This window comes from Protomyctophum bolini (assembly GCF_963924005.1).
Source record: "Protomyctophum bolini genome assembly, chromosome: 10".
Lineage (NCBI taxonomy): Eukaryota > Metazoa > Chordata > Actinopteri > Myctophiformes > Myctophidae > Protomyctophum > Protomyctophum bolini.
Window position 1 is genome coordinate 22,371,050 of NC_137871.1, and position 24,963 is coordinate 22,396,012.

A 24,963-nucleotide genomic window follows, 5' to 3' on the forward strand; every position below is an offset into this window, starting at 1 on the left:
ACACACACATGCGCACACACATGCGCACACACATACGCACACACACACACACACACACACACACACACACACACACACACACACACACGTACGCACGTACGATATACATTATCATGCATTATGCAACAAGGTTATACAAGAAGGTTAGAATGTGTGTCCTGCCTGTACAATTTAAAACTTTTATCTACTGTATCTTACCTCTTATGTTATTTTTCTTTTTTAATTAATTACAATTAGGCATTCGCTCTATTGTTATCGCGCGTACATTCTCTCAATTAAAGTAAAATTATACTTAAGTAAATGTACGTTACTAGTACTACAGTAATGCCCTGGGTGATAAGACTGTGCTGGTTGGTAAAAATTGTATTTTCATAGCGCTGGTTTATCCAAAAGTGTGTTTTACATTATTATGTCAACAGTGAAGGCAACCATGAAAAGTGCTCAGTAGTAAAGGTCTGTCAGAATTACTTGAGACAATTGCAAATATTATTTATCTACTGGAGATGCGGTGTGTATGACATGGATTTAATGTCTTCAACGCAACAATGCTGCATTCTAAGTATTGGGGACTTTGGAGAAAAAAAGCAATTCTTCTGAATGCTGCCTTCCGGTATGGCATGGAATGGAGCGGCATTTGCGTTTCTTTCACCATAGTAAATGCTACCTTCGTGGTCTGGAAAGGGCGGTTGTTTTACAGACGGGTCTATGTGTGCACGTCCCTGTTCACAAATGTCTTGAGAGATTAGGGGTGACATGTCTTGCTCATGGGCAGGGGTGTCACAGGGTATCTGCAGACCTCAGGGGTGTCACAGGGTATCTGAAGACATCAGGGCTGTCACAGGGTATCTGCAGACCTCAGGGCTGTCACAGGGTATCTGATGGACTAATAGGCTTTCATATAAGGGCACGCACAAGTTGTTGCTGACGTCCAAGTGAAAAGAAAAAAAAGTGGGGTGGTCAAAAGTGGGGGGGATGAGCCGAGGGGCGAACACTTTTTGATTCCTAGATGACTATAACTACGTGCAGGTTAATTCATTGTCATTGATTACACTCAGGCGCATGCATGCACCCAATGACCCATGACGAGCACACCTAGTTCACAGTCAGGCTTTTGTACAATGGCCTCTATATGACCTCCTCCTAACTGAATTGCATTTCATGTCTTTTCGATAGATGTAACTTCGATAGGTGTAACTTGCTCAAGGTCTCATCTTTGTACAGTTTGTATGTATGTTTGGTTTATATCAACGTTACGTGACATGGTTGTTTAAAGTATTATATCTATACTGCACACCACAGTCCTCGCCCTCAGGGCGTCTTACTGGTTTTATTATTATTATCATCATCTACATGCACTCATAGTCAACAGCTAAAACAGGAAGTCAGAAACACACAGGTAAACAGACAGACAGGTAAACCAACAGGCAGATAAACAGTCAAACAGACAGACAGGATAAAGTACCATATTCTTTGACTTCAAAATCCGTCTTAGCTAAGGTGCTGAACTCTGGTGAGTAGGAAGCTTCAATGGTCCACACCCCAATCCTGATTCACAATGCAACACATTTATATAGAATCATATACTAGAGCAGAAGTCGGCACTAAAAGCAAAAACGTTTTGAACACAGATCAGTTGTTAGACTGTGGGTACCGAACATAGATACAGTATATATGAAAGGCTAGATGGCTCACCTCACCCGTGCTGCTGGCCAATGGAGCGACGTTGCTACGTGGCGGTCATCTTACTTCGATGCAGCATAACATTGTGTCTATGGGGCATGTACTTTTTTAAATAACCATAACTTAAAACGGTTTGGTTTGTTATAAACGCCAGAGACGTCTGCATACTTATACACACACATATGACGTGCACACGCATACGTTCATATACAAAATAACATTAAGCACATAAGCATCCTGAATCATAGGCACGTTGATAACGTTTGTAATAAACAAACCCGTTTGTAAAAATGTCACGATTTGAGTGAGTTATTAGTATTTTTGTTTGAGCTGCCATAGAACATAATGTACTGTAGCCGCGAAGCAAGATGGCCGCCGGGTGAACTACGTCGGAGATTCCGCCTTGAGCCATCTAGCCTTTATATCTATGGCACCGAAGGCCTAGTGGTGAAGGCATACCACATAATATAGGCTGTAATGCTGGTTCTTACTTTGGTTCCAGAGGTAATTTGAAAGGGTCCTGCAAGGAGGGGATGCCATTATTATAATCAGTCATCTTCACCCTGTCCACCTCCTGATGGTCTGGGTCCTACAATACACATTATTACAAGTATTTCATTCAACTGTACAGTGACTAGAATGTTGTAGGTGGGCGTGACCTCATCAACAGCGCCCCCAAGTGCCCTTGTGGAGTATGGCACTCACCAAGAACTTCAGAAAGACGCTCCTATTGGCTGGCCGCAGCTCCTCATTCAGAGAAAATGCTCTGACTTTGACTATAGGAACACACACACACACGCACGCAGCATTCACACACTCTCTCACACACACACACACACACACACACACACACACACACACACTTTAGTTATTTATTTGAATCTGCAAATTACAATAAATTTTTCAGGGGAAACCAACAGTGTTGAGAGTTCATGGGCCACATGACACCTTTTCTTCCACACAGACAACCTGCCTACAGCCCCTCTTAATTGTCATGCCAGCTATTGTTAGGCCACTCGTGGTCAGTTTATGTACATGGCCCAGGCTTCTCGTGGTCAGTTTATGTACATGGCCCAGGCTTCTCGTGGTCAGTTTATGTACATGGCCCAGGCTTCTCGTGGTCAGTTTATGTACATGGCCCAGGCTTCTCGTGGTCAGTTTATGTACATGGCCCAGGCTTCTCGTGGTCAGTTTATGTACATGGCCCAGGCTTCTCGTGGTCAGTTTATGTACATGGCCCAGGCTTCCCAATATCAGTATGGCCAATCTACATCCATACCCAAGGTTTGTTATGATGAGGTCAGTCCGTGGGAGGAAGTGTAGTGCCCAGGATTACATTAGATAATTGACACTGGGTGAAAAAATGGGTTGCAAAATCATGGGATAAAAATGTAAGAAAACGGTTTGTTATGATTCCAAGTAATGGTTGGTAGCTACAATGTTTATCTTGGAATGCCTGGTCCATGTACAAATCAAAGACACAGCCCACCTCCAGAATCAGGACTTGCTTGTGAGTTGTGACTGGTGTCGACAAAAACAACATCAGTTCATTGAGACAGGTTATCTGTACACCGAGACACAGCTCTGATATGAACGACCCACCAGAGCAGAGCCAAAGATACAATAATCCATGAACAACAATACACAGTAATAACACATCAACACATGATTCAACACAATTAATCTACACAATCGCAAACAAGACAATAATATCCCATAACCCCTGGACTAAGAACTACAGGGAGCGGGCGGGGAGGTGGGGGACATTTACACGCAGGCGCCGTACAAGCTGCTTTGACAGCTCAGCATGAAGAATGAGTAGTGAGCTAAGACTGCTTAAGAAGGCTGCCTGAATTGCACTGTGGGAATGAGGGCGTGGATGAGATAGCTCGTAGCGAATGAGTGAGAAGGGAGATAGCCTGGAGAGGCAGCTGATTTAAAGAAGCAGAATTAATTACTAGGGGGAATGAATGAGGGGAACTAATAACCTTCTGCCTTCCGCGCCTCAATGAACTTACGCTTACGCTTGATGTGTATTTGGGATGTTATCAAAGACATCGTATGCAGAACTAAACCAATCCGTTAACACTCTTGAATGTTTATACATGGATGGCTCATATTTTCGAGCTGCATCAGACACTAGGTCAACAATGCGGTCATGGTGAGCAATATTAAAGCAATAAACCACAAGAGGTCTCAGGTTACCGTGTGGGAATGGCGGTGCGTCGGAATAGCGGTCTTCGGAATACTGGTGTGTAAGTGTAACCCAAGTCTGTGCAATGTGTCGACAATGTACAGTGTTTAAATATTGTAACTTTTTGAATGGATAACCTTACCAGACTGTTGCGGTGTATACAATGGCTTGTCAGTCTGTACAAACAGATAGCCATTGGTTCGACTGATAGGGATTCTCTCGTGCTGGTTGATGCCTTCTGATTGGACGTGGATGATCACATGAGTTGCCTCTTTGACCAACGTTTTGGGGTGGATCTGGAGAGAACACAGCAGAATCCAATCATTGTAATGAAGCAGTAACCTTCTGCTACAGTATAGAGCGTCGCAGTCCCTCCCCCTTTCATGACGACGCCAGGCCCAGGAAATGATTCCCAATGCATTTTTCCCATAGACATTTCAAAAAGTATTTATTATTTATTTATTATTATGCCGCGGACAAAGCCAACTCGAGTCGTGACAACTCATGACAACAAACACAATATTTTGGACCAAACAAATAATTACAATTCTTTCTAATTATTTGTTCGGCCCAAAAGATTGTGTTTGTTGTCATGATTTGTCACGACAACAGTTGGCTTTGTACGAGGCTTAAACGGTCTTTTAAAAAAAACTTTTTGAAATGTCTATGAGGACAATGAACGGAGAATCCTTTCCTGGGCCCTGGTAGGGGGCGGGACTGCGACGCTCTATTCAACACATATTTTCTTTACATGCATCCCACCAACACACACACACTGAATGAATATGAGTGAATAGTATGCACCTATACAGTTTATCAAGTGAACATGTGTACAGTCTAGGGATGTCCCGATCAAGTGTTTTTGCTCGCGATACAATTCTGATCATCTGATTTTGAGCATCTGCCGATAGGCCTACCGATTTTTCCCGATCCGATATTTATATTTTATAGAACACGTTTATGCCATATCACAATAGTACAATATCCCAAATCACAGACAATGTCCAGTCTAATATAATGATATGGATATAATATTGATACTAGGGATGTCCCAATCAAGTTTTTTGGCTCCCGATCCGATTCTGATCATTTGAAAATGATGACCCCGATTTCCGAACACCCGGTCCGATCGGAACAACCCTAGTACAGTCTATATACTGTAATGTATTCTACTGTAACCTCCTTTAATGCATTGTTTTCTACTGTATGGCACTGTATTATACTGCAGGGGTAGGCAACCTTTGGCACCTGTGCCACCATTGGCACAAAGGAGGGTGATCACAGGCACAGTGTGAGACCGGATTTCTGATTTAATATAAACTATTTAAAAAATATAGTCAAATAAATGAAGTCCCTCAAAGTCCCTAATTCTACATTCATTAAAACTCTGAACTCTGACTGGGGAGTGAGTCTGGTGGTTATTGCAAATTCATGGGTTATAGTCTAATGATCAATTATAATAATGTGAAAGAAAATATTCGTGGAATACCAAAATATGTTGGTTTGATGAGGTGTCGATTAAAATCAATGTTGACATAGCACACTGACTATCTAGAAAATAAAACCACAGCACTTCATTTCAAAAAGTTTGCAGACCCGTTATACTGTACTATAGTATACAGTACCGTAGTATCTTATTTGATTCTGCTTGACTCTACTATATTCTGCTGTACGTTACTGTATATTATTGTAGTGTGCTCCGTGTCGTGCTCTTACCCTGACTAAAGCTTTGTTCTGGTAGTTGTTGGAGGCGGTCAGTTTGACGCCTGCTCTGGCGTACTCCACTCCATCGGCAGCCATGGAGCTTTTCAGCAACACGTTGACTGTCTGGTCGCTGGCATAGCCAAACAACTGGACCAGAACCGTCTCTGTAGCATCCAACCGCAGGGACAGTGGACAGGACACCAAAAACCTATGGGGAGATCAGAGCAATGGATTGATTGATTGATTGAAAAGGAAAAGCGGCAGTAGTGACAATTGCATTGATCTCCCCTTGTGGTCCCTTGTGGTCTCCAGATAGATTATTTTTCAGAAAACATAATTTCCCACTGTGTCAAGGTCAGTTCCCTGACTGTCTATAGTCCAGGAATATCAGACTTTAATATCAGAGGTCTGTGGTCTCCCAGGGTAACAGCAAACAAGCGGGCTAGTTCAATGAATCAATATCCCACATTTGGAAAAATAAGTTACAAAAACCCATGAAGTTTAGTCTTTCCACTTCCTTTCCATATTCTGAATGTGACGTGCAACTTTATTACAGGGTAGTTTATGGACATCACTTTTGTGATTCCGTTACATGCATGCATTTCTAGAGTAAATACCAATGAATGACCGGCAATAATTTCATTTGTACAGAATAGCATAGCACCAAAGTAAATGCATTTGCTGGGCAACACAGCTTTTCAAACAGTATTCAATATAAAACGTATTGTGTGTGTGTGTGTGTGTGTGTGTGTGTGTGTGTGTGTGTGTGTGTGTGTGTGTGTGTGTGCGCGCGTGCGTGCGTGCGTGCGTGTGTGTGTGTGTATTCTTTGTAAATGTATGTGTAGGCCTATTGTGAAGATGAACAGAAACAGAAACCTTCAATATAGATTATTTAGAATAGTCTTGCTTGGAGTAGCCTACATATAGTTTAGTGTTTATTGACTGGACCATGAGACTAAAACACAAAGAAAATGTCACATATGTGACCTGTCTCATAGGAATCATTTTGTCATCATCACACATGAAAAAGAGAAGTCATTAAAGTGAACTTACGTTTGGTGCGGGCTAGCAGCTGCCCTCCACGCCACTGCACAAACACACAGCACGAACACACACAGCCGCATCTTCCACCAAACACACACTGACTGACACCACACACTCACTGCTGGCTGTTTTAACACAGTGAGAGCGAGAGAGTGAGAGTGAGAGAGAATAGTTATTCTTTTTTTTTAATATATTTTTTTATCCCACGATTTTGTAACCCATTTTTCACCCCTGTGTCAATCATCTAATGTGATCCTGGGCTCTACATACCCTCCACCAACCTAGTCCCCATATATGGGGGACAAGGGGAGAGCAACGGACTTGAACTTGAACAGTAAACATCATCATCAGTAAACATCTGCTTACTGGAAATTGGATTTGTGCATGTGCATGTGCATGTGCGAGAGAGAGAGAAGAGAGAGAATAGTTATTCATCAACTTATAAATACAGTAAACATTCATCATCATCAGTAAACACAAAAGTACAAAAGTACAGACGTTCAATGTCTAACGATAATCTATAGTCTATAGTTTATAGTTTCTTACTTTCTAACTTCAGGGCAAGTTGGAGCCCCAACATTTACAATGTACACAGTTTTAAAATGTACACATTTTATATATAAAACTATATTAAAAACTAAAAGGTTTTTTCCCTTTTTACATAATAGGTAGGCCTAGTTAAACAACTAGTCGACTAGTAAACCAGGCAACTAGTCTTTTAGTTTTGCTTCTCTTCCAGTCAAGCAATGAGGGTTGTGAGCCACCTTCTGGCTGTCACTTGAAGCATTCTCCTCACGTCATCGTCCTCCTAAAACCTCTCCTCTGTACCAATGTTTGTATAGTTTTATAGTTTAACAGTATTTATTTTTTATTTGTTTTCAATTGCAGCTGAGTTTAAATTAGCATAGTAATATTTTTTAATATTACAAGATTTAGTTTCATTTTTTTTGTTATTGTAATGTATATTTGGGGATGGTACCATGTATGTTAACTACTCACTCTGTCTCATTGGTGAGCTGTCAGGAAAACAATAGGGTAGGACTAGGAGCACATGGACCAATAGTGGGGGACTGGGAGGTGCTGACCACGGGAGATCATCTGTAGAAAAAGTAAGAAGGTGCCACAGATCGTAGCCATGGTGCAATAGACTGTATGTTAATGTATCATTTCCACAAATAAAATGCCTAAGTCCTCCTCTGAGACACACAGTGAGTAGACATAAATGGTTCCATCTTATAATGACCGTTAGTGAGGACCAATTATATGAAGATATGGTTGAAAATGGGTGAAGGTCAGTGAAGTGTCTTCAGAAACACTGCTGACCAGAGGTGAAGTGTCTTCATTACCACAATCCCAATCCTGGTCAGGATTAATTCAAGAATGATTACTAGTATATGCCAGGATTTCCCCCGCTCAACCCTTATTTTGAAGATCCAAAACACTGCGACCGGATGTTGTGTCAACTTAATGGTGTGTGTGTTGTCTCGACCGGTTGATGATCTCTGGCTGGACAATGAGAAATACAGGCCGGTGCCATTACAGCGACCGCCAGGCTCCGTGCAATAAGCGCTGTTCTGACCAGAAAATGCCGCCTGGGACGGTGATTTGGAGATAAAAGCAACTGAAAGCGTGTGTGCGCACATGTGTGCACGCGCAATCAAGATGGCGCAGTCCAGTATTATGGCCAACAACAGATAGCCATCTGAAGCTAATTAACGCAACTTGGCTTTTATTGGGGCTTGCCGAGAGTAAACAATGAACATAGGCTACGTTTTTTGGCGGGGAAGTGTTAACACACCTGACGTCAGTGAAGTGAAGTGTCTTCAGAAGCACACCTGACACTGAGTCCCTAGACATGAAAAATCACAGAGGTGCTTGTCCGCCGTAGTGCCACGAATGGTGCAATGGCCAAATCAATTATGGCCACCATCGGCTATGATGGAATGCAATACCTGCAATGTGTCCATTTTTGACTAATTGTGGTGTGGTGATAATAATAATAATAATTTGGGACAAACTGTAGTTTAGTAAAAAAAACTGTATTTATATCCACAGATACATTTGATTACACACAACATAAGCTTCTGTATATTTTTATACATTTCTGATTCTATTATCTTTGAATAAAACATCTTCCCTGTGTGCTTCAAGGAAGGGTTTTGGAAGGGCAATAATAATTACAAACTCCATCATCATCGTCATATTTTCTAATTTGTTTCTCTCTCCTGCATTCCGTGCATTTGCCAGAAAGCCGCTAGGACGGAGTCTTCAACGTTGACAGCACTGTCAATGTGTAGTAGGGTTGGTTGTAATGTTCATGAATATACTTGTCCCGTCCGTCGAAATAAACAAATAAAGTCAAGTAAAGATGTCTGACGGTAAACGGTCTTCAGAAGTCGTCGTCATCACAGATGTCCAGATAAACATCGAAGGCTTCTCGGTTGCAGTTCCCGTCCGGAGTGAACACGTACTTGTGGAACGTCCCGTCAACACAGATAGCTGAGGACAGCAGAGGAAAGGAATATGTTAACACTTTGACCCCTAATACGAGTTACCCAACCTAATTGATAAAGACCTCTTTCCCTCCCGACAACGAGGTATCCGAGTTGTGTTTTATTTGCCGTTTTAATTCGACTTTTTTGTTTTTTTATACATTTTATCCCACATTTTTGTAACAATGTGGGACCCACAGCGTCCCCAGCGAGAATCGAACCCAGGACCTTCTAGCTGTGAGGCAACAGCACTGACTGTGATGTTCCGGGGACCTCCTGGGGACCCCCAAACAGTAACTGTCATTTCTTGACCGCTTCGGACGTGGGGCAGCTTGCCGGAACCGTGCCGGCACCCTGGCTGCGTTCCTGTGGGTCTGGAACTTGCACCACTCACTTCACATGGGTGTGATTTGTCACGGACACTGTGGGATACGTCACATGTTTGGATCCTCCGGGGTGCTCTTGATCTTGTTGTTGATCGCGACCGGAATATTTTTCGACCCTATGACAAGCGATGGCACTATTTTAAGGCAGACTTTGGTGAAATGGCTTTTATTGGGTAGGCCCTAAAACGATGATACAGGAAATGTTGGGTAATACGGATTCCGGTTGTCTGATGACTACAAACCAGTGACTACAACATGACGTAAGATATCATCTGTTCCCGACCGGGTCATAAACCCGAAATGGATTACCTCCCAGGCTAGGACATTACTATTGCCTTACAGATGACAGAGTTGACATGTGTTTAAAAAAGAACTAGGACATTACTATTGCCTTACTGATGACAGAGTTGAGATGTATTTAAAAAAGAACTAGGCCATTACTATTGCCTTACTGATGATAGAGTTGGCATGTGTTTAAAAAATAACTAGGCCATTACTATTGCCTTACTGATGATAGAGTTGACATGTGTTTAAAAAGGAACTAGGACATTACTATTGCCTTACCGATGACAGAGTTGACATTCTTGGACGTGTTCTTCCCAAACGCACAGATGCAGGCGCACTCAGCCGGCACGGTGAAGCTCGCCAATGACCACTGGCTGTCTACGTACTGACCAATCACAGGGCCCACCTTCCCGACGCGAGCCAATCTGGTGAGAGGAATTAAGGAACAGAGAGGGAGAAGTTCACACCAATCCGATCCCATCTGTTAAAGCCCTATTTTACACTGTCGTACGACTGTGTCGCTCAGATAAAAAATAGCCGATCTACAAGCTCACCACGCGATGCGTTGTGAGCTTATAGTTGTCGTGCATATCATTTGGACACTGGTGCATATTGAACCCTGCTTGTCTTGTTGTCGTTTCCATCATGCAGATTCTTTATGATTAGGGCGGTGTTGTAAGCATTATGTTATACTTTAGCTATTGACAAAAAAGATCTACAAGCTCGAGCAACGAGTGACCGCGCTACGAACTTGTAGAACTGTTATTTGTGAAAAATATTTTTTGCTGGTGAAAATCGATTAAATAATCTTGATTATTTTGAGACTGTTCTGATACCGATATGGTATTTTTATGGCCGATTCGATTATGCTACCGATTATATCGTGCATCACTATCTGAGGGTTAATCTTACACCCGGCCCAAAGCAGGCTCATTGGTCCTGACTGATTAGAATGTACCCATTCTAAATACTGTAAGAAAAAAAAAGTCAATCAATCAATCAATCAATCAATCAGTCAGTCAGTCAGTCAGTCAGTCCAGCAGGGCATCCTTACGCAGAGCGTCGGTTGAGCTTGGTGTCCTTCAGTGCAAAGATGTGAACTGTTCCTTTATCGCTGGAGGCGCACAGGAACGATGAGTCGTGGCTGAAGTTGATGCTGCAAAGGAAACACAACAGCAGCTCGTCACAAAAAACACTGGTTCCCAAACTTTTTCATGTCAAGCAAGGACCTCCAAATTGACACCAATTAGCCCGCGGACCCCCATTTGAACATATATTCCAGGGACCCCCCATAAGAGAAGATTTTTTACAGCTCTAGCAGTGATTCTCAACCCGTTTAATTTCAAGGACCCCCAGTTTGACATGCATTAGTCTACGGACCCCCATTTAATGGCATTTCTATCTCTGGGAACCCCCAATGTATATTGGGGACCTCCTGGATTCCATCAAGGACCCCTGGGGGTCTCCGGACCCCACTTTGGGAACCACTGACCTCAATCACCTTCATATAATACAGTGTTGCTTTTTACAAATAAAATAAACAAATTAAGAAGGTTGATCACAAAGTGTGGTATAGGCTACTTTGATGCAGGGAATGCGACGCGATGAAGAACACCCGCTGCCTGGGTGCTGTGAACAGTGAAGAATTATAGTTTCTTACTTCGTGGCTCGTGTTGTTCGTTTGAAGAAAGAAGAATTATAATCCAAGGTTTGTTTGTCTGGAGATCGTATTATTAAAGTAAGCTTTAAAAAAAGCTTTAATAAGAGCTGGTCATTGTGCTGCAAAGCGAGAAGCTGCTCCGCTCTGCTAATTGATCGGACCTATATATTTGCGCAACTGACTGGCATGAGGTAGCCTAGTAATTACTTATTTGGCAGCACCTGCAATTCCAATAGTAACCTATACACATTTCAAAAGGCTTTCATATACTATTAATATTTTTTCTAATAAGGTTTGTCCTTGTATGTCCTTGAAATGTTTCGGATATTAATTAATTAATTATTAAAGCACAAGGCCTCGCATTTCTCCCAGGCGGTTCTGATTGCACTGATACCGGTAGTCTATTGTGTTTCATTCCTCAAAAAGCGTCCGCTTGGCCCAGGCGGTGGCGTAACCGTCTGGGCACCCGACTGGTAATCCAGTCGCAGTGTGCCGTGGGTTCGACTCCCGAGCCCGACACGGCCTTTACTGCATGTCATCCCCCCATCTCTGTCCCGTTTCCTGTCACCCTACTGTCTGTCCCTTCAAAAAACCAATAAAAGGCGTAAGCCGCAAAAGATTTCTTAAAAAAAGAAATAAAGCGTCCGCTTTTGGTCCGCGAGCCTGCTGCCATAAAGCCTCATAAAGCCTCGCTTTATTTCAGTTAATTTTACGGCAAGAGAAACAAAATGCTGTTCCTTTTACACTTGACAACGTGTGCTGTTTTCATTGGCAAACTTACTTATATGCCTATACCATTATTTAGCACAGTTTTCTTTCATTTTTTTCATAGAACTATAGAGCCTAGAGGGATGCCTGTGTCAGGCTTGATTGGTTGATTTAAGAGTTCATTGCACGTTTGCGCTTAATAAGAGTTCATGTTATGGTCGGGTGTTGTTTTTTCCACGAAGCCTCTGAGTTTATTTCAGTTATAAATGTTACACAAGAGAAGCAAAATGCAGTTCGTCGTGTGCTGTGCTGCTTTGGATTATATATTTTTATTTGATGGAGAGGTAATGCCTGAGTCAGGCGCTGTTTAAGAATTGCTGATTTGTTACTGTCGGATGTTTCACATTTTTATTATAGGCTGCTTAGTTCATTGTGCGTCACTGCTTTCATAAAGCCGGCTGCTATAACACCCCAACACACCGTGATGGAAGGTCAGCCCTAGTATGTAGTACCATAGCGTACCAGTAGAGGGTAGCGGGGTCGGTGCCTCTCCGCAGCTCCACCAGCTTGTCTCGGGTGGAGGTGTCGAACAGGCGGATGAGCGTCCCCTTGCGGGAGGCGGAGGCCGCCACACTGCCCGGCTGGTTGAGAGCCACGCACGCCACCTCGCTCTGGTGGGCGTTGATGGTGAACGGAGCGGAGGAGGTGCCAGGCTTGGTGTTGGACAGGTCCTTAATGGAGAGACCATGGAACAGAGTTACTGATGGACAGGTCCTTAAAGGGATAGTTCACAATTTTTTAACTTAAGCTGTATATGAAATACTTGCCATTAATCAGACCGTACGACGTGTGGGAACGTCATAACTAATTGTTATGATTGCGATGACGCGTGTACACTTCCTAGCGCTTTTTCATTGATATCAAACAGAGAAAATATATATATATATTTATATTTTTTTGGGGGGTGGGCCTATCCTTCTGCAATGTTTTGGCGCATGCGCGCTGCTATTCACGTGGTGGAAGTTCTGCTCTTGTTTTGGTGAATATTAAGTAGGTCCGGTCATTTTGTGGGGGGCACTGAGGAACAACGCATTAAAAGTAAATTCATCTACAAAACTAGCGTCATTTGTATTGTTTCTAAAATATTAGCACAACTTTCTCTATAGAAATTTTATCCCACGATTTTGCAACCCTTTTTTTTCACCTAGTGTCAATTATCTAATGTAATCCTGGGCACTACACAATTATCTATTCTAACCTGGGGGGGCAGCGGACTGACCTCATGCTTCCTTCTATGCATGAGGAGTCCAAGCTGCTTCTTTTCACCTGACAGGGGGGAATTTCCCCGGCTGGACGTAGCGCGTGGAAGGAACACGTTTTTCCGACCAGTCCCTTTCCCCTCCATCAGGCTGGCCAGGGGGAGGTAGTTTAGAGACCAGGATTACTGCATGTGAGGGTACCTACCCTAGGGGACACAGGGAGAACATGCAAACTCCACACAGAAAGGCCCTTTCGCCAACCCCGCCTCGGGTATTGGCACTGATGACGCGGAGGAGGGAACACGCCCACAGCGCCCACAGCATCCCCAGTGGGAATCGAACGAGGACCTTCTAGCTGATAAATTATTAGCACAACTTTCATTCAACTTTGACCCCTCTATCACATGGATTTTTTTTTTGGGTGTAGTGATATGGACACAATAAACATAGTTCCGTGTGATAGAGGGGTAAAAAATGAACAAAAGTTACAGCGTGCCACTCGATGGCGCGCTACGAGCTTCCGCTCAAGGAATCTCGGGAAAATCGTGCCTTCAATTTTGACACGCGCCCCAGAGCCGGAAGAGGCATCTACCTTTATATGTCTATGTTCACACTGCCAGGGAACGTTGTGAATGTTTGTGTATAACTTGCAGACTTCTACATTTATGGCCAGGTAACATGTTTGTGTATAACTTTAACTTACAACCAGTTGCAGACTACCACATTTATGGCCAGGGAACACCAGCAGCTGTTTCTCCAGACTGGGACACAAATCACACAACCCTGAAATATAGAATAAAAAAAGAACGAAAAAAACAGACATTTAGCATGATCACTGAATAGTGCTCTTTATTCTTTAAGTTTAAGAATGATGAGAACAAAGCATATCTGGACAGTTTCTCTACCTTTGGGGTTGTCTGTGGTGTGGAACTCAAACAGTTTGTCAGGATTTGGATTGGCAATAAGGCGATATTTGGACCTCAATAAATAAATCTTTATTGAGGTCCGCCGAGCGGTCCAGGCACAGTGTGATCTCGTCGACCTTTCCTGCTTGTCTTCCCCCCCATCTCTTTCCCCCTTTCCTACTGTAAAACCAATCAATAGAAAAATGCAAAAAACACCCAAAACATATCTTAAAAAGAAAAGAAAAATCTTCGATACCCCACGGCTAGCATATTAGCGCTTCTAACAGCACCGAAGGAGCTCCAAACCTACTCAAAGATGGCGGATCGGGATTCTGTGCGGGTGCCTCGCGTTTCCATGGTGTTTCGAGTGTAGAGGGGACTGGGCACGGAGCGCAACTATGTTGTGCGCATGCACTGCACGGACAGTTAATCAAAATAATGGCGCTAGAGTGCCAGCAGATTTTACTCTGAAAGGTCCCCCTTCCATTCACCACCAAAACCGGGACGCATAATCTTCCATCACGCTGGTGACGCTAAAGTCTCTCTACAAGCGTTAATATTCCAAACAAGAGGGATGCTGAAGTCAGAAATGAAGACAGAACATTACCCATCTGGTCAAAACCATGGAGAGTTCCCTAGATTAGGAGATACGAGCCATTCTTTTCAAGCCGCAAACAAGGAAGTGAATGGCAGTGCGCATGCGAGAATCAACAAGAGGTACATTGCAGAAGGAGAGGCCAAAAACATTACAACAAATCAATTATTTTTTTAATATATCAATAAAAAAGACCTAAAGACGCCTACACGTCCAAGGCACCCCATGGTTTTGATATAAAAGACGTGTATACACGTCCACGGCCAAAATTGTGTTAGTTTCTCTACCTTTGGGGTTGTCTCTCGTATCAAACTCAAACAGTTTGGCAGGGTTGTCAGGGAAACTGTACACGTAGATCCTGTTTTTCAAAACGATGACGATCCTGGAAGATATGTGGAGGAAATAATATATATGTTGCAGAAAATGTTACCTTTCTATGACTGTATCCTCTGTATAAAGTCACACACAAACACACACCACACTTTCTATCAGGTAGGGCCGTCACCATTGCAATATTTAAGTTGACGATTAATTAAATTGTGCCAGATGTTTGTGTGATATTTATTTTACATGAACCATTCCTATTCTGTAGGAAACATTAGCCGAAAATATCAGACCCCCGAGGCAGACCAAGGATCAGATGGGAGGATTACATCTCCAAACTGGCCTTGGATCGCCTCGGGATCCCCCAGGATGAAGTTACTAATGTTACTTTAGAGAGGGACGTCTGGGACTCTCTGGTGGAGCTGTCAACTGAAGCGATATTGACGAATTCCAAATATTATCAAAGTATTCTGGGGGGAACGTTCACTAAAAATAGCAGATCTACAAGCTCACAGCACATCTGGCAAGGAGGGTTGGTGGTCCATACTTACTAAGCATAGAGGGTGAGGTTTGGTGGTCCGTACTTACTAAGCATAGAAGTCAGGGCTCTAAGTCAGGGGTGTCCAAACTCAAAGGGGGCCATATTAGAACATATTAAAACACCCAAGGTCCAACTACATAATGTACCTAAAATATTCTATTTAACTATTCATCATCAATATTTATTATCAATGGTCTTTTGTCAGGTGTGCGCTGTGAACAAAAAGTGTATCTCAGCATTTTTGTCAGCCTTATGTCACATTACCAAATGTAACCAAGCAAGCAAGGTAAAAAAAGAAGAAAAAAAAAAGAAATACAAGGAACACTGACAAATTATACTCTGGGAAATGCCCAGGTTAAAATAACTTTAATATAAAAATGTAACCATACTGTTGGGTGGGCCGTTCATAATACAATTCAGGTATGCCGCTGTGGGCCGTATAAAATTCGCCCCAGGGCGGCGGGCCACACTTTGGACACAGCTGGTGGTTAAAGTACCTATAAGCAATAATATGTCAACATTTTAATGACTTTTTTTTTTCTTTTTTGGTATTCAGACAGCCATCAATGAGTAAAATGCTCCAAAAACAATTGTCTCTGTGACACATCTGCTTTGTCATTGGTCGGGAAAAAAACCCCGGACAAAATGACTAACCAATCAGGAAGTAGACGGGCAAATCGACCAATGACGAGTGTTTTTGGGAGCGTTTTACCCATTGCTTGTGGTCTGAAAACAAAAAAAAGATCATTAAAAATTTGAAATATTATTGCTTATAGCAGCTTTAAACTGAGGTGCTATTGATAAATTCCAAATAAAGTATTCTGCCTCATGAAGCCCTGCCGTAGTGTTGAGATCACTTACTTGTCGTGCCTCATGCGGACGGCCAGGACAGACTTGGTGAAGGTAAACTCCAGCACCAGCTTGTCCTTGGTGTCCCGCTCCTCTCGGGCGTCGTCCCAGATCAGCACTGAAAGGAAACAACGCATGCAGCCAATGAGATTTGTGAGTTGCTGTGATAGGAGAAGGATATCAAATGGAACACAACCACCCTAAAGACTAATCATTGTGTATATTCCTGCACTATACCTGCATCAAGTGATCTTGGTACACAGAAGTTGATCTATTGAACATTCTGACCTTCAAAGTACATAATTTTTGTTCTGATTGTATTGCTGTATCGTTGTATTGTTCTTTCTGCTTTGGCAATGTAAACGTATGTTTTCTCATGCCAATAAAGCCCTTTGAATTGATTTGAATTGAATTGAGAGGCAGAGACTGAAGCACTGCAGCCAATGAGAGGCAGAGACTGAAAGCACTGTTGATTTAGAAGACCGCACCATTTGGATGAAGGCCCAATCCCAATTGCCTCCCTCAAGCCCTGAGCCCTCATTGACTTTAGTGACGTCAGCTGTAAGTGCTTGAGGGTGAGAGGCTGCAAGGGCTCCAAATTGTTGTTTATAAAAACTGTCCTTATTCACAGCCAGTGCCTACATGCTTGGCCTATTTATACATGTCTATCATGTCTATTTTAGTATTTAAGTTGATCGTTTTATTATTAGTTTCATAAATACACTTTCCTGTGTGATAGGGGTTGTAATATTCATAATAATATTAATTATAAATTGCATTTCCATAATTATTCTTTTACTTTGCTCATTAGTCATTTCTCATCATGTTTCCCTTATTATTATTATTGTTATTAAATAAATAGCCTATCCTTCCATTCCGTCTCCCTTTGAGAACAGTGAGAAAGCACTATTGTGTTTGTTGACATTCTAACTGCGATACATAACTTTGCATACTTAAATGATTGACGTTCGGAGGATCCCCCTCATTCCCCTGGTAACGCTATGAACTGTGGGTCATTTCTTTGCCAAAGTCAGCATCGATGCTGACTTTGGCTAAGGGTACATAAAGGGGCGGGGCTGAGCCCTCACTGACTTACCGATTTCAAATGGGACATCCCTCAAGCCCTCACAGACTTCACATGAACGCGCAGCTAAGTCAGTGAGGGCAGATTGAGTCAGCAAGGGAGCGGATTGGGCCTTAGCTTCAGTATCATATAATATAATATCATACGTTTTTAGTCTACAAAATCTACAGTTGATTTTGTCCATAAAATGCATTTTGGTAGGCCTTGATAGCGTGTCATTTTTACACTTGGTTGCATGCTGAAAATAGCCGATCTACAAGATTTTGGAAACTCCCGCGATTAATTGAAAAATCGATTAATCGGTGGCATCCCTATTAAATACTACGTATGGGGGGGGGGGTTCCTGGAACAACATATTTGTAAGTTGCTTGATTCAGTATTTAGATATTTGCTATTCATTTTAGCTGCCCCGGCCACTTTCTATACAAACCCATTGTAACATTATAACATTATATTCATTTTAACCATGATAGATTAATCGAAAACACCTTTTCTCTGTTGACTGATAATGTCCTAATACGTGAGGGGGCCGTGGATTTTCATTCACGTTTTTTATTTATTTTGTGAGCCGCACTGGAGGAGGTTCTTTTCCGAAATAATTATTAAAAGTATTATGAAAACAGTAAATGAAAAACCACGCCCCCCTCGCGTATTAGGACAATATCAATCAATCAGAAACAAGGTTGGGTGTTTTCGATGAATCTATCATGGTTAAAATGGAGTTTGAAGTTTAATAGGTTTGTATAGGAAGGGGGCGGGGCAGCTAAAATGAATATCAAATATCTAATTACTGAATCAAGCAACTTAATAACTGCCCGGGGTGTTCACATATTTAAGTGAAATATCCCTAGATTATTATCACATGGTCTTGGTCAGGTGGAAAGTCCAAAACTGTTACTTTTCAGGATTCATATTTAAAAGCAGCAGATTTACAAGCTCGAATATCTGCTACTTTTGCATGACGCTGTAGTGTAGATCAAATAGTTTATGAAGAAAGAAAAACACAAAAAACAAATTGTGAAGATGTGCAAATGTTAAAAGGGTTAAACAAAAGAAAGAGAAAAGTTCAAAGACAGGAAACGGGGGAATAAAAAGATCAGTGACTCACTGGAGATGTCCGAGAATTTGGGGTTGACTCCGCCCCCGACCAGCGCCAGGAGGTTGGACCGCTGTAGCATGGAGCACAGAGCTACGCTGCCGACCTGCTCATGATCTGCACACACACACACACAATAAAATAGATCAGTGATGTGACCCAAACCAGTGAAAATAGCAGATCTACAAGCTCACAAGACCTTGGCCTTGACCTTTGATGTACATTTTTATGCAATTAGTTGTTGTTTTTATGTTATAGGTATAAAAAAAAAGGTCTTAAAAGTCATTAAATTGTCACTTTATAAATGTGTAGACCCTGGTGGCTTGCTGACAAATTTGCATGCACAGGGGTGATAGTGATGGGCTGCCAATGTCACCTCAGAGGTGTTGTTTTTCTTGTTTTTTTCACAAGCTAGACTGGGCAAGATCTCAGTTAGCCTCGGAAACCCAGACGTTTTTATTTCCAGGGAGGAAAAAAAAATCTGGGTCTGAGTCCACTTCAATTCGGCATAGAGTAGCGCAAACAATGCTCACTCTCTGCTGATTTCTGATTGTCTGCACCTTTGTAAAATTGACATACACACGCACACACACGCTCCTCTCTCTCTCTGTCGCTCTAAGTAATAAGTCTCATGTCGCGCAGCTGCGCTTATATTCTCCCGCCGGGAGCTGCCTATGCCATAAAAAGCATAGGTGAGTTCCAGGCTAGATCTCAGTTGACGCCAGTGTTGCATTTGTGCTGGTTAAAACTGATAGGTTAGGGGACGTACTTGCCCTGTTAAGACTGAGGTTAAGGGTTAGGGTTAGTTAGATTTAGTGTTAGGGTTAGTAATGTCGGACAACGTGCGTAATCGCTGTCAAAACAGTAACTGAATGCAGCCTACCGAATTACTCCGAAACATCATGATATAACGTTTAGCGCTGGAGATGGTTGCGGTAGGTCAGACGCGTCTACTGCAGCATTGAATGCTCTGAATAAACATGATTTTGTCCCTTTCAATGCATTGATGGCATTCAAATCCAACTTTAACTCACCCAGGTGTCCTTTCTCCATCAGAGGTTCTACGTTGTATATTCTGACCCCGGTCTCCATCGCACAGCAGAAACAACCTGTAAGGTAGAGACAACGAGAAAGACATGTCTCCTTTATCTAATGCAGTGGTTTTCAACCCTTTTGTATCAAGGTCCATTATTTATTCTGCATTTGAGCCACGGACCACCACTTGATGAGATTTAGCCTCTCAAGATGCCCACAATTCCATGTTGTGTTGATGTTGGTGCCATTAGGAGAGATAACAGAGAATTTTGTTTCATTTTACGCTCTAAGAGTTAAAGCTCTATAAAGGGTCCATTTGGTAATACCAACTCTACATAATTTACGTGGGGACCACTGGTGGTCCCCGGACCACTGGTTGAAAACCACTGATATAATGTCTTCATCACACAACATAAACAGCAGGTACGTGAAGAGAATGTTAGAGACAGGGGCTGCAATTCCGTAGAAGGGCACTTTTGGCTAAAACTAAATGAGAAAATAGTGGATCTACAAGCTCATGTGGCTCTCCCCCAGGCAGGTACTCCCCTCCCCTCTCCCTAACAGCTGCAGTAAGTGTGGGGGAGGATCTACAAGATCTGCTATTTTCATTTAGTTTTTGCCAAAAGTGCCCTTCTGGGGCGGCTGGAGTGTTTCTTTCTAGCTTCACATCGATTTAATAGAAGTTAAACTTAAACATGCTAATGCATGTCTTACTTTGGTCCTGGTTGAACTGCAGACTGTTGACTCCTCTCTGCTGAGCCATGTTTGGGAGTTTATTTATTTAAATCCCGCTGTTGTCAGCCAACTGCGGCAGTTGTTGTTGACGTTTGGGAGTTTATCTCCCGCTGTTATCAGCTTTCTATCTATGGTAGTTGGACCTTCACAGGCACCTGTGGAAGAGAAAGGGAAAGACATGTTGTTGTTTTACACCAAAACGACACGTTTCTTTGTTTTGACTTCAGTCAGTCGGCGACGCTTGAAACCCTCGGTGTTCATATCCGGTATACAGCTCGCCTACTGTAGTATCCGGTCATTTACACACACACACACACACACACACGTGACATTAGTACTGTTGCCTCCGCGATTTCCAATTAATGCTTCATCATACATTACTACTAATATCTATATAGCATTCGGAGATTGTGGAATAGTTGTCTGGCTACGCGAGACTACGCACACATACATGCTGCACTGTGAATATCCGCTCTACGCCGGATGTGCATGCAGGCCAAATAGAACCACACCTAGCCTTTAGCTAATGTTACATGATGCAAATGCTTTAAAAGCACTGAAACATGTACATGAAACATGACGCTATTTATTTTAGCCTGTTTTGAGAAAAGAAGATTAAAAAAAAAAAACGATAAAATCTACGAGCGTAAATCTTAGGCTAGAAATAATAAAGCCGTTATTATAAATAAATGTCTGGAAGACTTACCATGCATGTAAAGATATATGTAGATTTATAAACTTTCTAGGAGTAAAACAACAGACCGACTTGACAGAATAATCCAAACATCAACAAAGCATTGTCTGTACTTTACTGTAATGTACTGTACTGGTGAGGACGGAGACGGACGGGGGACAACTTGTTTATGTTGTTGTTAAAAAAAGACGTCACTGCCAGTGTTGCCAGGTTTTGCGACAGAAACAAGCGCTAAAGAACATAACAAGCCCCAAAGAAGTAGTTTGTAGAATTGGAACAGTTCAACGAAGGGATTAAACCAGAAAAAAGCACTGAGCCTTGTTTACATTTGAGCCTTTACTGTTCCTAATATATATGCAAATGACATGACACCAGCTTGTGACTGGAACTTGTTCCTGTTCGCAGATGACTCGATCAGCACTGCTGGTATGGTATCAGACAGGAACAATTAAACTGCAGGTTGAAAAGGCCCTCAGGCTCAGCTCTGAACTCGGTAGAATCTGCACTTGGCTCGTTGATAACAAACTATCTTTACACCTGGGAAAAACGGCATGCATTCTCTTTGGATCAAATAGTAATCTCAACAAGGCAGGTGGCTTCTTGGTTAGAGTGAGTGACAATATTATCACACGAAAAGATGCAATTACCTAGTAACCTACATAGGTTCCATCCTGGAGGCAAATCTTTCCGGTGATAAAATGGCCACCAACATAATTAAAAAAGTCAACCAAAGAACAAGATTCCTATACAGGATCTCCTCACTGGTCAACAAAAACACCTTGATGGCCCTAACAGAAGCCCTCGTACAAGGTTTCTTCGACTACCCTTAAGAAAAGGCTCCAGACTTCCCAAAACAAACTGTTCAGGCTACTACTTGGCGAATGGCCTCACTCCCCGAACCCACCTCACTCCTGCCCAGTTTGGTGGTGCGGTGGTGGTGGTTTGCTCTTCACCGCAACTCGTGACATGTTGTAGTAGGGGAGAACGGGGTAAGATGAACTACTTTTTGCTTAAGTTGTCCTGGAAGCAAGGCAAAATGAGATGGCAGTCAAATCTAATGATCTACACATATTTCAGGATGTCCTCTATCAATTGAAATGATGAGTAAGCAGCTATGACAAAGGACCATGAAAATATGACCTTTTTAAAAATAACTGGTCATGTGGCTCAATTTGCCCCAGGTAGTTGATCCAAAATTGAACCACATGATATTTTAATGTAAAGAGCTTAAACTTGAACAGATAATGTATTCACTTATTGAAAATAATTTAATAACAGTTTTCCCTTTTGCAAATAGTCTTATTTATTAGTTTATTTATTATTTAAACAATATAAAGACAATTAAATAAAGTTTGTTATTCAGAACCTTATAATATTTGCAATATTGTTAATACAATATATGCAATATTTGCAAACATTTGCAAACATCCAAATTAAAGCTCATTCAGTATAATTTGAGTAGCAAATACTTAAAACAAAAATATGAATGGTGATTCACATTAGGAAAATTGGCTCAATTTACCCCCGGACATTTGGTTCATCTTACCCACAGCCACCATTTAGGAAAACCATGACTAGAATAATACTTCAGACAATTTGCTAAATTATTCATATGCTTCTATCCATTGGTAAACCACCAACATGTATGATATTACATTTTAGACCTGGGTACATTCTGCTTTGTATAACAGTAATTTTACATGATGTGTCGAAATTTTACTTTGAAAAAAACAGTTTTTTTGTGTTTTTTTGTGTTTTCTACTTTCCCTATGTGCCCCCATGTGCTAACTAACTTTAAAGCCAGGTGTACATGATGGATGCTTATTAGATTTAAGGTCACATGGCAACACAGTTTTTTTGTTTTCTAGATAAAGGGGGTGGTTCAACTTGCCCGCTGGCTCATCTTACCCTGTTCTCCCCTATTATGTATTATTTGTATACGTCTCTAAATGTTATGATGAATTGGACAAGGTGGACCCTCTTGTAAACAAGTGTAATGCTTTATTGGGTCGTCCACTCACAGTTGACAGTTTTTGTATGAGTTGTGCTTGGAATGTAGCCTACTGTAATTCTGCAAACTGTGTTAATACATACTTCAATCAAGCCTCACGAGTCACAACAAGCAAGCAACTTTGGAGGAAAAATGTTAAGCCCAAATTCGCTTTTAACAAGCGGACATGGCAACACGGATCACTGCGTGCCCATGTGTTTCCGGGAGCCTCAAATTGTGTAATAATAATAATAATAATAATAATAATAATAGAAGAAGAAATAAAACTGCTGAGAAATGGAAAATACATCTAAAACATTAATTTTAAAACACATGAAACAAATCCATAAATTAAAAAAATTCTGCGAGCTTGTATCTGCTATTTATTTTCACAAGTTTTATTGGCAGAAGTCTTCTACCCTCCTTGACCATCCAGATCCAGACCAGTAGGGGGCAGCGTAGTGGCTGTGGTTCTACGCAACGCGCATGCTCCAGACCAGGTCAGAGAGGACAGGAGTTGCACTTCCGAGGTAAACACAAGGAGGCTGAGTCTTAGAGTATATATACAATAGAGAAGACACCCAGAGAAAATCCTGAAGCGCAATGGACATAGTGGCCGAAGAAGGTATTGCAGTTTGGTAAGGTTTTGCCCTCAAACACATGAACGCGCACTAGGCTCCGCCCACTCCAGAGTTTCAGCCAGCTCTCTGAGCTCTGCCCCAGAGCGGAGCGCTGAGAGACAGACCGCATTAAAACCAGGAAATGCCGCATCAGGACTTTTGCTCATTACTTATTATTCTGTGTATATAAAATATAGATAATTTGTCTAATCTCTAGTTACATCAATATTGTTCTTGTAAAATAGTTGGTTTGTGACCAAGTATTAAGATTATAAAGATCGCTTATGTCATTTTGACTTCCCATTCACTTACCATAGGCTTCTGCTGTAGAACTCCCGAGTCCGAATTCTTTTTTTTTTTTTTTAAATAGCAGCTGTACATGAAATGTTAATGTTGATTTAGCATCAACATGATTATTTACCGATATAAATACATGGTTTGATAACCTACAAGTAGGCGAAAGTCATTTTCTGCCAGGCGTATGTCTCTCCATCTACCCCGTCTTCAAGCCTCCATCCCTGGGCAGAGGTTGAATGATTGACTGGTGGTCGTGGAGCTCTGTGCAGTGCCGTCTCTTTACAGTCTAAAATCAATGGTTAAATTATTCCATAACACTGAAAATGATCAATTTTCCAATTAAAATCAAATTATGGTTAAGTGTGTAAATTACATTTATTCTGTTTGGACAAAGTGCAGTTAAGAAAAGGTGGAGATCAAGGAAGAATTTCTCTATGTCACATGTGAAGTGTAAAACTGGGAATTTCACCCAAGGAATCCATGATGAAGTGCTAAGATAACCACAATAATAACCCAGATTCGTATTGATGTGCTTACCGAGATAATCAAAATGCTTTCATTTTAAACCAACCTCTGAATTAAAACATTGGGTTCTGCAAAAGTCACAGATCAAATTGCAATGATTTTTAAAATAATCTATTATTCACACTGGATAAACAACAGTGGGACTGGAATACTGTACATCCAAGGTACTACTTCCTGATGGGATGCTATGGCAATGCTTACTATCAGAATATTTAACGTTTTCTTTTAAACATTTTTAACTAAATATCTTCCTTGGGTCCT

The 24,963-nt window shown here is 41.7% G+C and overlaps 2 protein-coding genes across 2 annotated transcripts in view; both read right to left on the bottom strand.

Moving 5' to 3' along the window:
- c5 (complement component 5) overlaps positions 1-5,716 on the bottom strand; it is a 46,858-nt gene extending 41,142 nt beyond the window's left edge. The window contains exons 1-5 of the mRNA XM_080773418.1: positions 5,591-5,716; positions 4,017-4,170; positions 2,386-2,456; positions 2,172-2,269; positions 1,463-1,545 (exon numbers count right to left, since the gene is read on the bottom strand). Of these exons, the coding sequence (XP_080629544.1) occupies positions 1,463-1,545; positions 2,172-2,269; positions 2,386-2,456; positions 4,017-4,170; positions 5,591-5,674 (490 nt within the window). The 5' untranslated portion in view covers positions 5,675-5,716. The remainder of the gene's footprint in view (positions 1-1,462; positions 1,546-2,171; positions 2,270-2,385; positions 2,457-4,016; positions 4,171-5,590) is intronic.
- Positions 5,717-8,645: 2,929 nt separating this feature from the next.
- On the bottom strand, positions 8,646-21,442 carry wdr45 (WD repeat domain 45). Its single transcript, XM_080774674.1, has 11 exons — positions 21,283-21,442; positions 20,556-20,731; positions 19,841-19,915; positions 18,819-18,923; positions 16,639-16,744; positions 15,200-15,294; positions 14,116-14,195; positions 12,676-12,884; positions 10,840-10,941; positions 10,065-10,210; positions 8,646-9,121 (listed from the first exon to the last, which is right to left on the bottom strand). Exons 2-11 carry the CDS (start codon positions 20,602-20,604, stop codon positions 9,012-9,014), a joined length of 1,077 nt encoding a protein of 358 aa, XP_080630800.1. The 5' UTR covers positions 20,605-20,731; positions 21,283-21,442; the 3' UTR covers positions 8,646-9,011.
- Between the last annotated feature and the right edge of the window lie 3,521 nt (positions 21,443-24,963).

Excerpts from the sequence above, each read along its gene's own strand:
- wdr45 (XM_080774674.1), bottom strand. The coding sequence starts at position 20,604 with ATGGCTCAGCAGAGAGGAGTCAACAGTCTGCAGTTCAACCAGGACCAA. Across the intron at positions 19,916-20,555 it reads GCAGTTCAACCAGGACCAAA|GTTGTTTCTGCTGTGCGATG; the intron begins GTAAGACATGCA and ends TCTACCTTACAG. Across the intron at positions 10,211-10,839 it reads AAGCTCAACCGACGCTCTGC|ATTGGCTCGCGTCGGGAAGG; the intron begins GTAAGGATGCCC and ends TCCTCTCACCAG.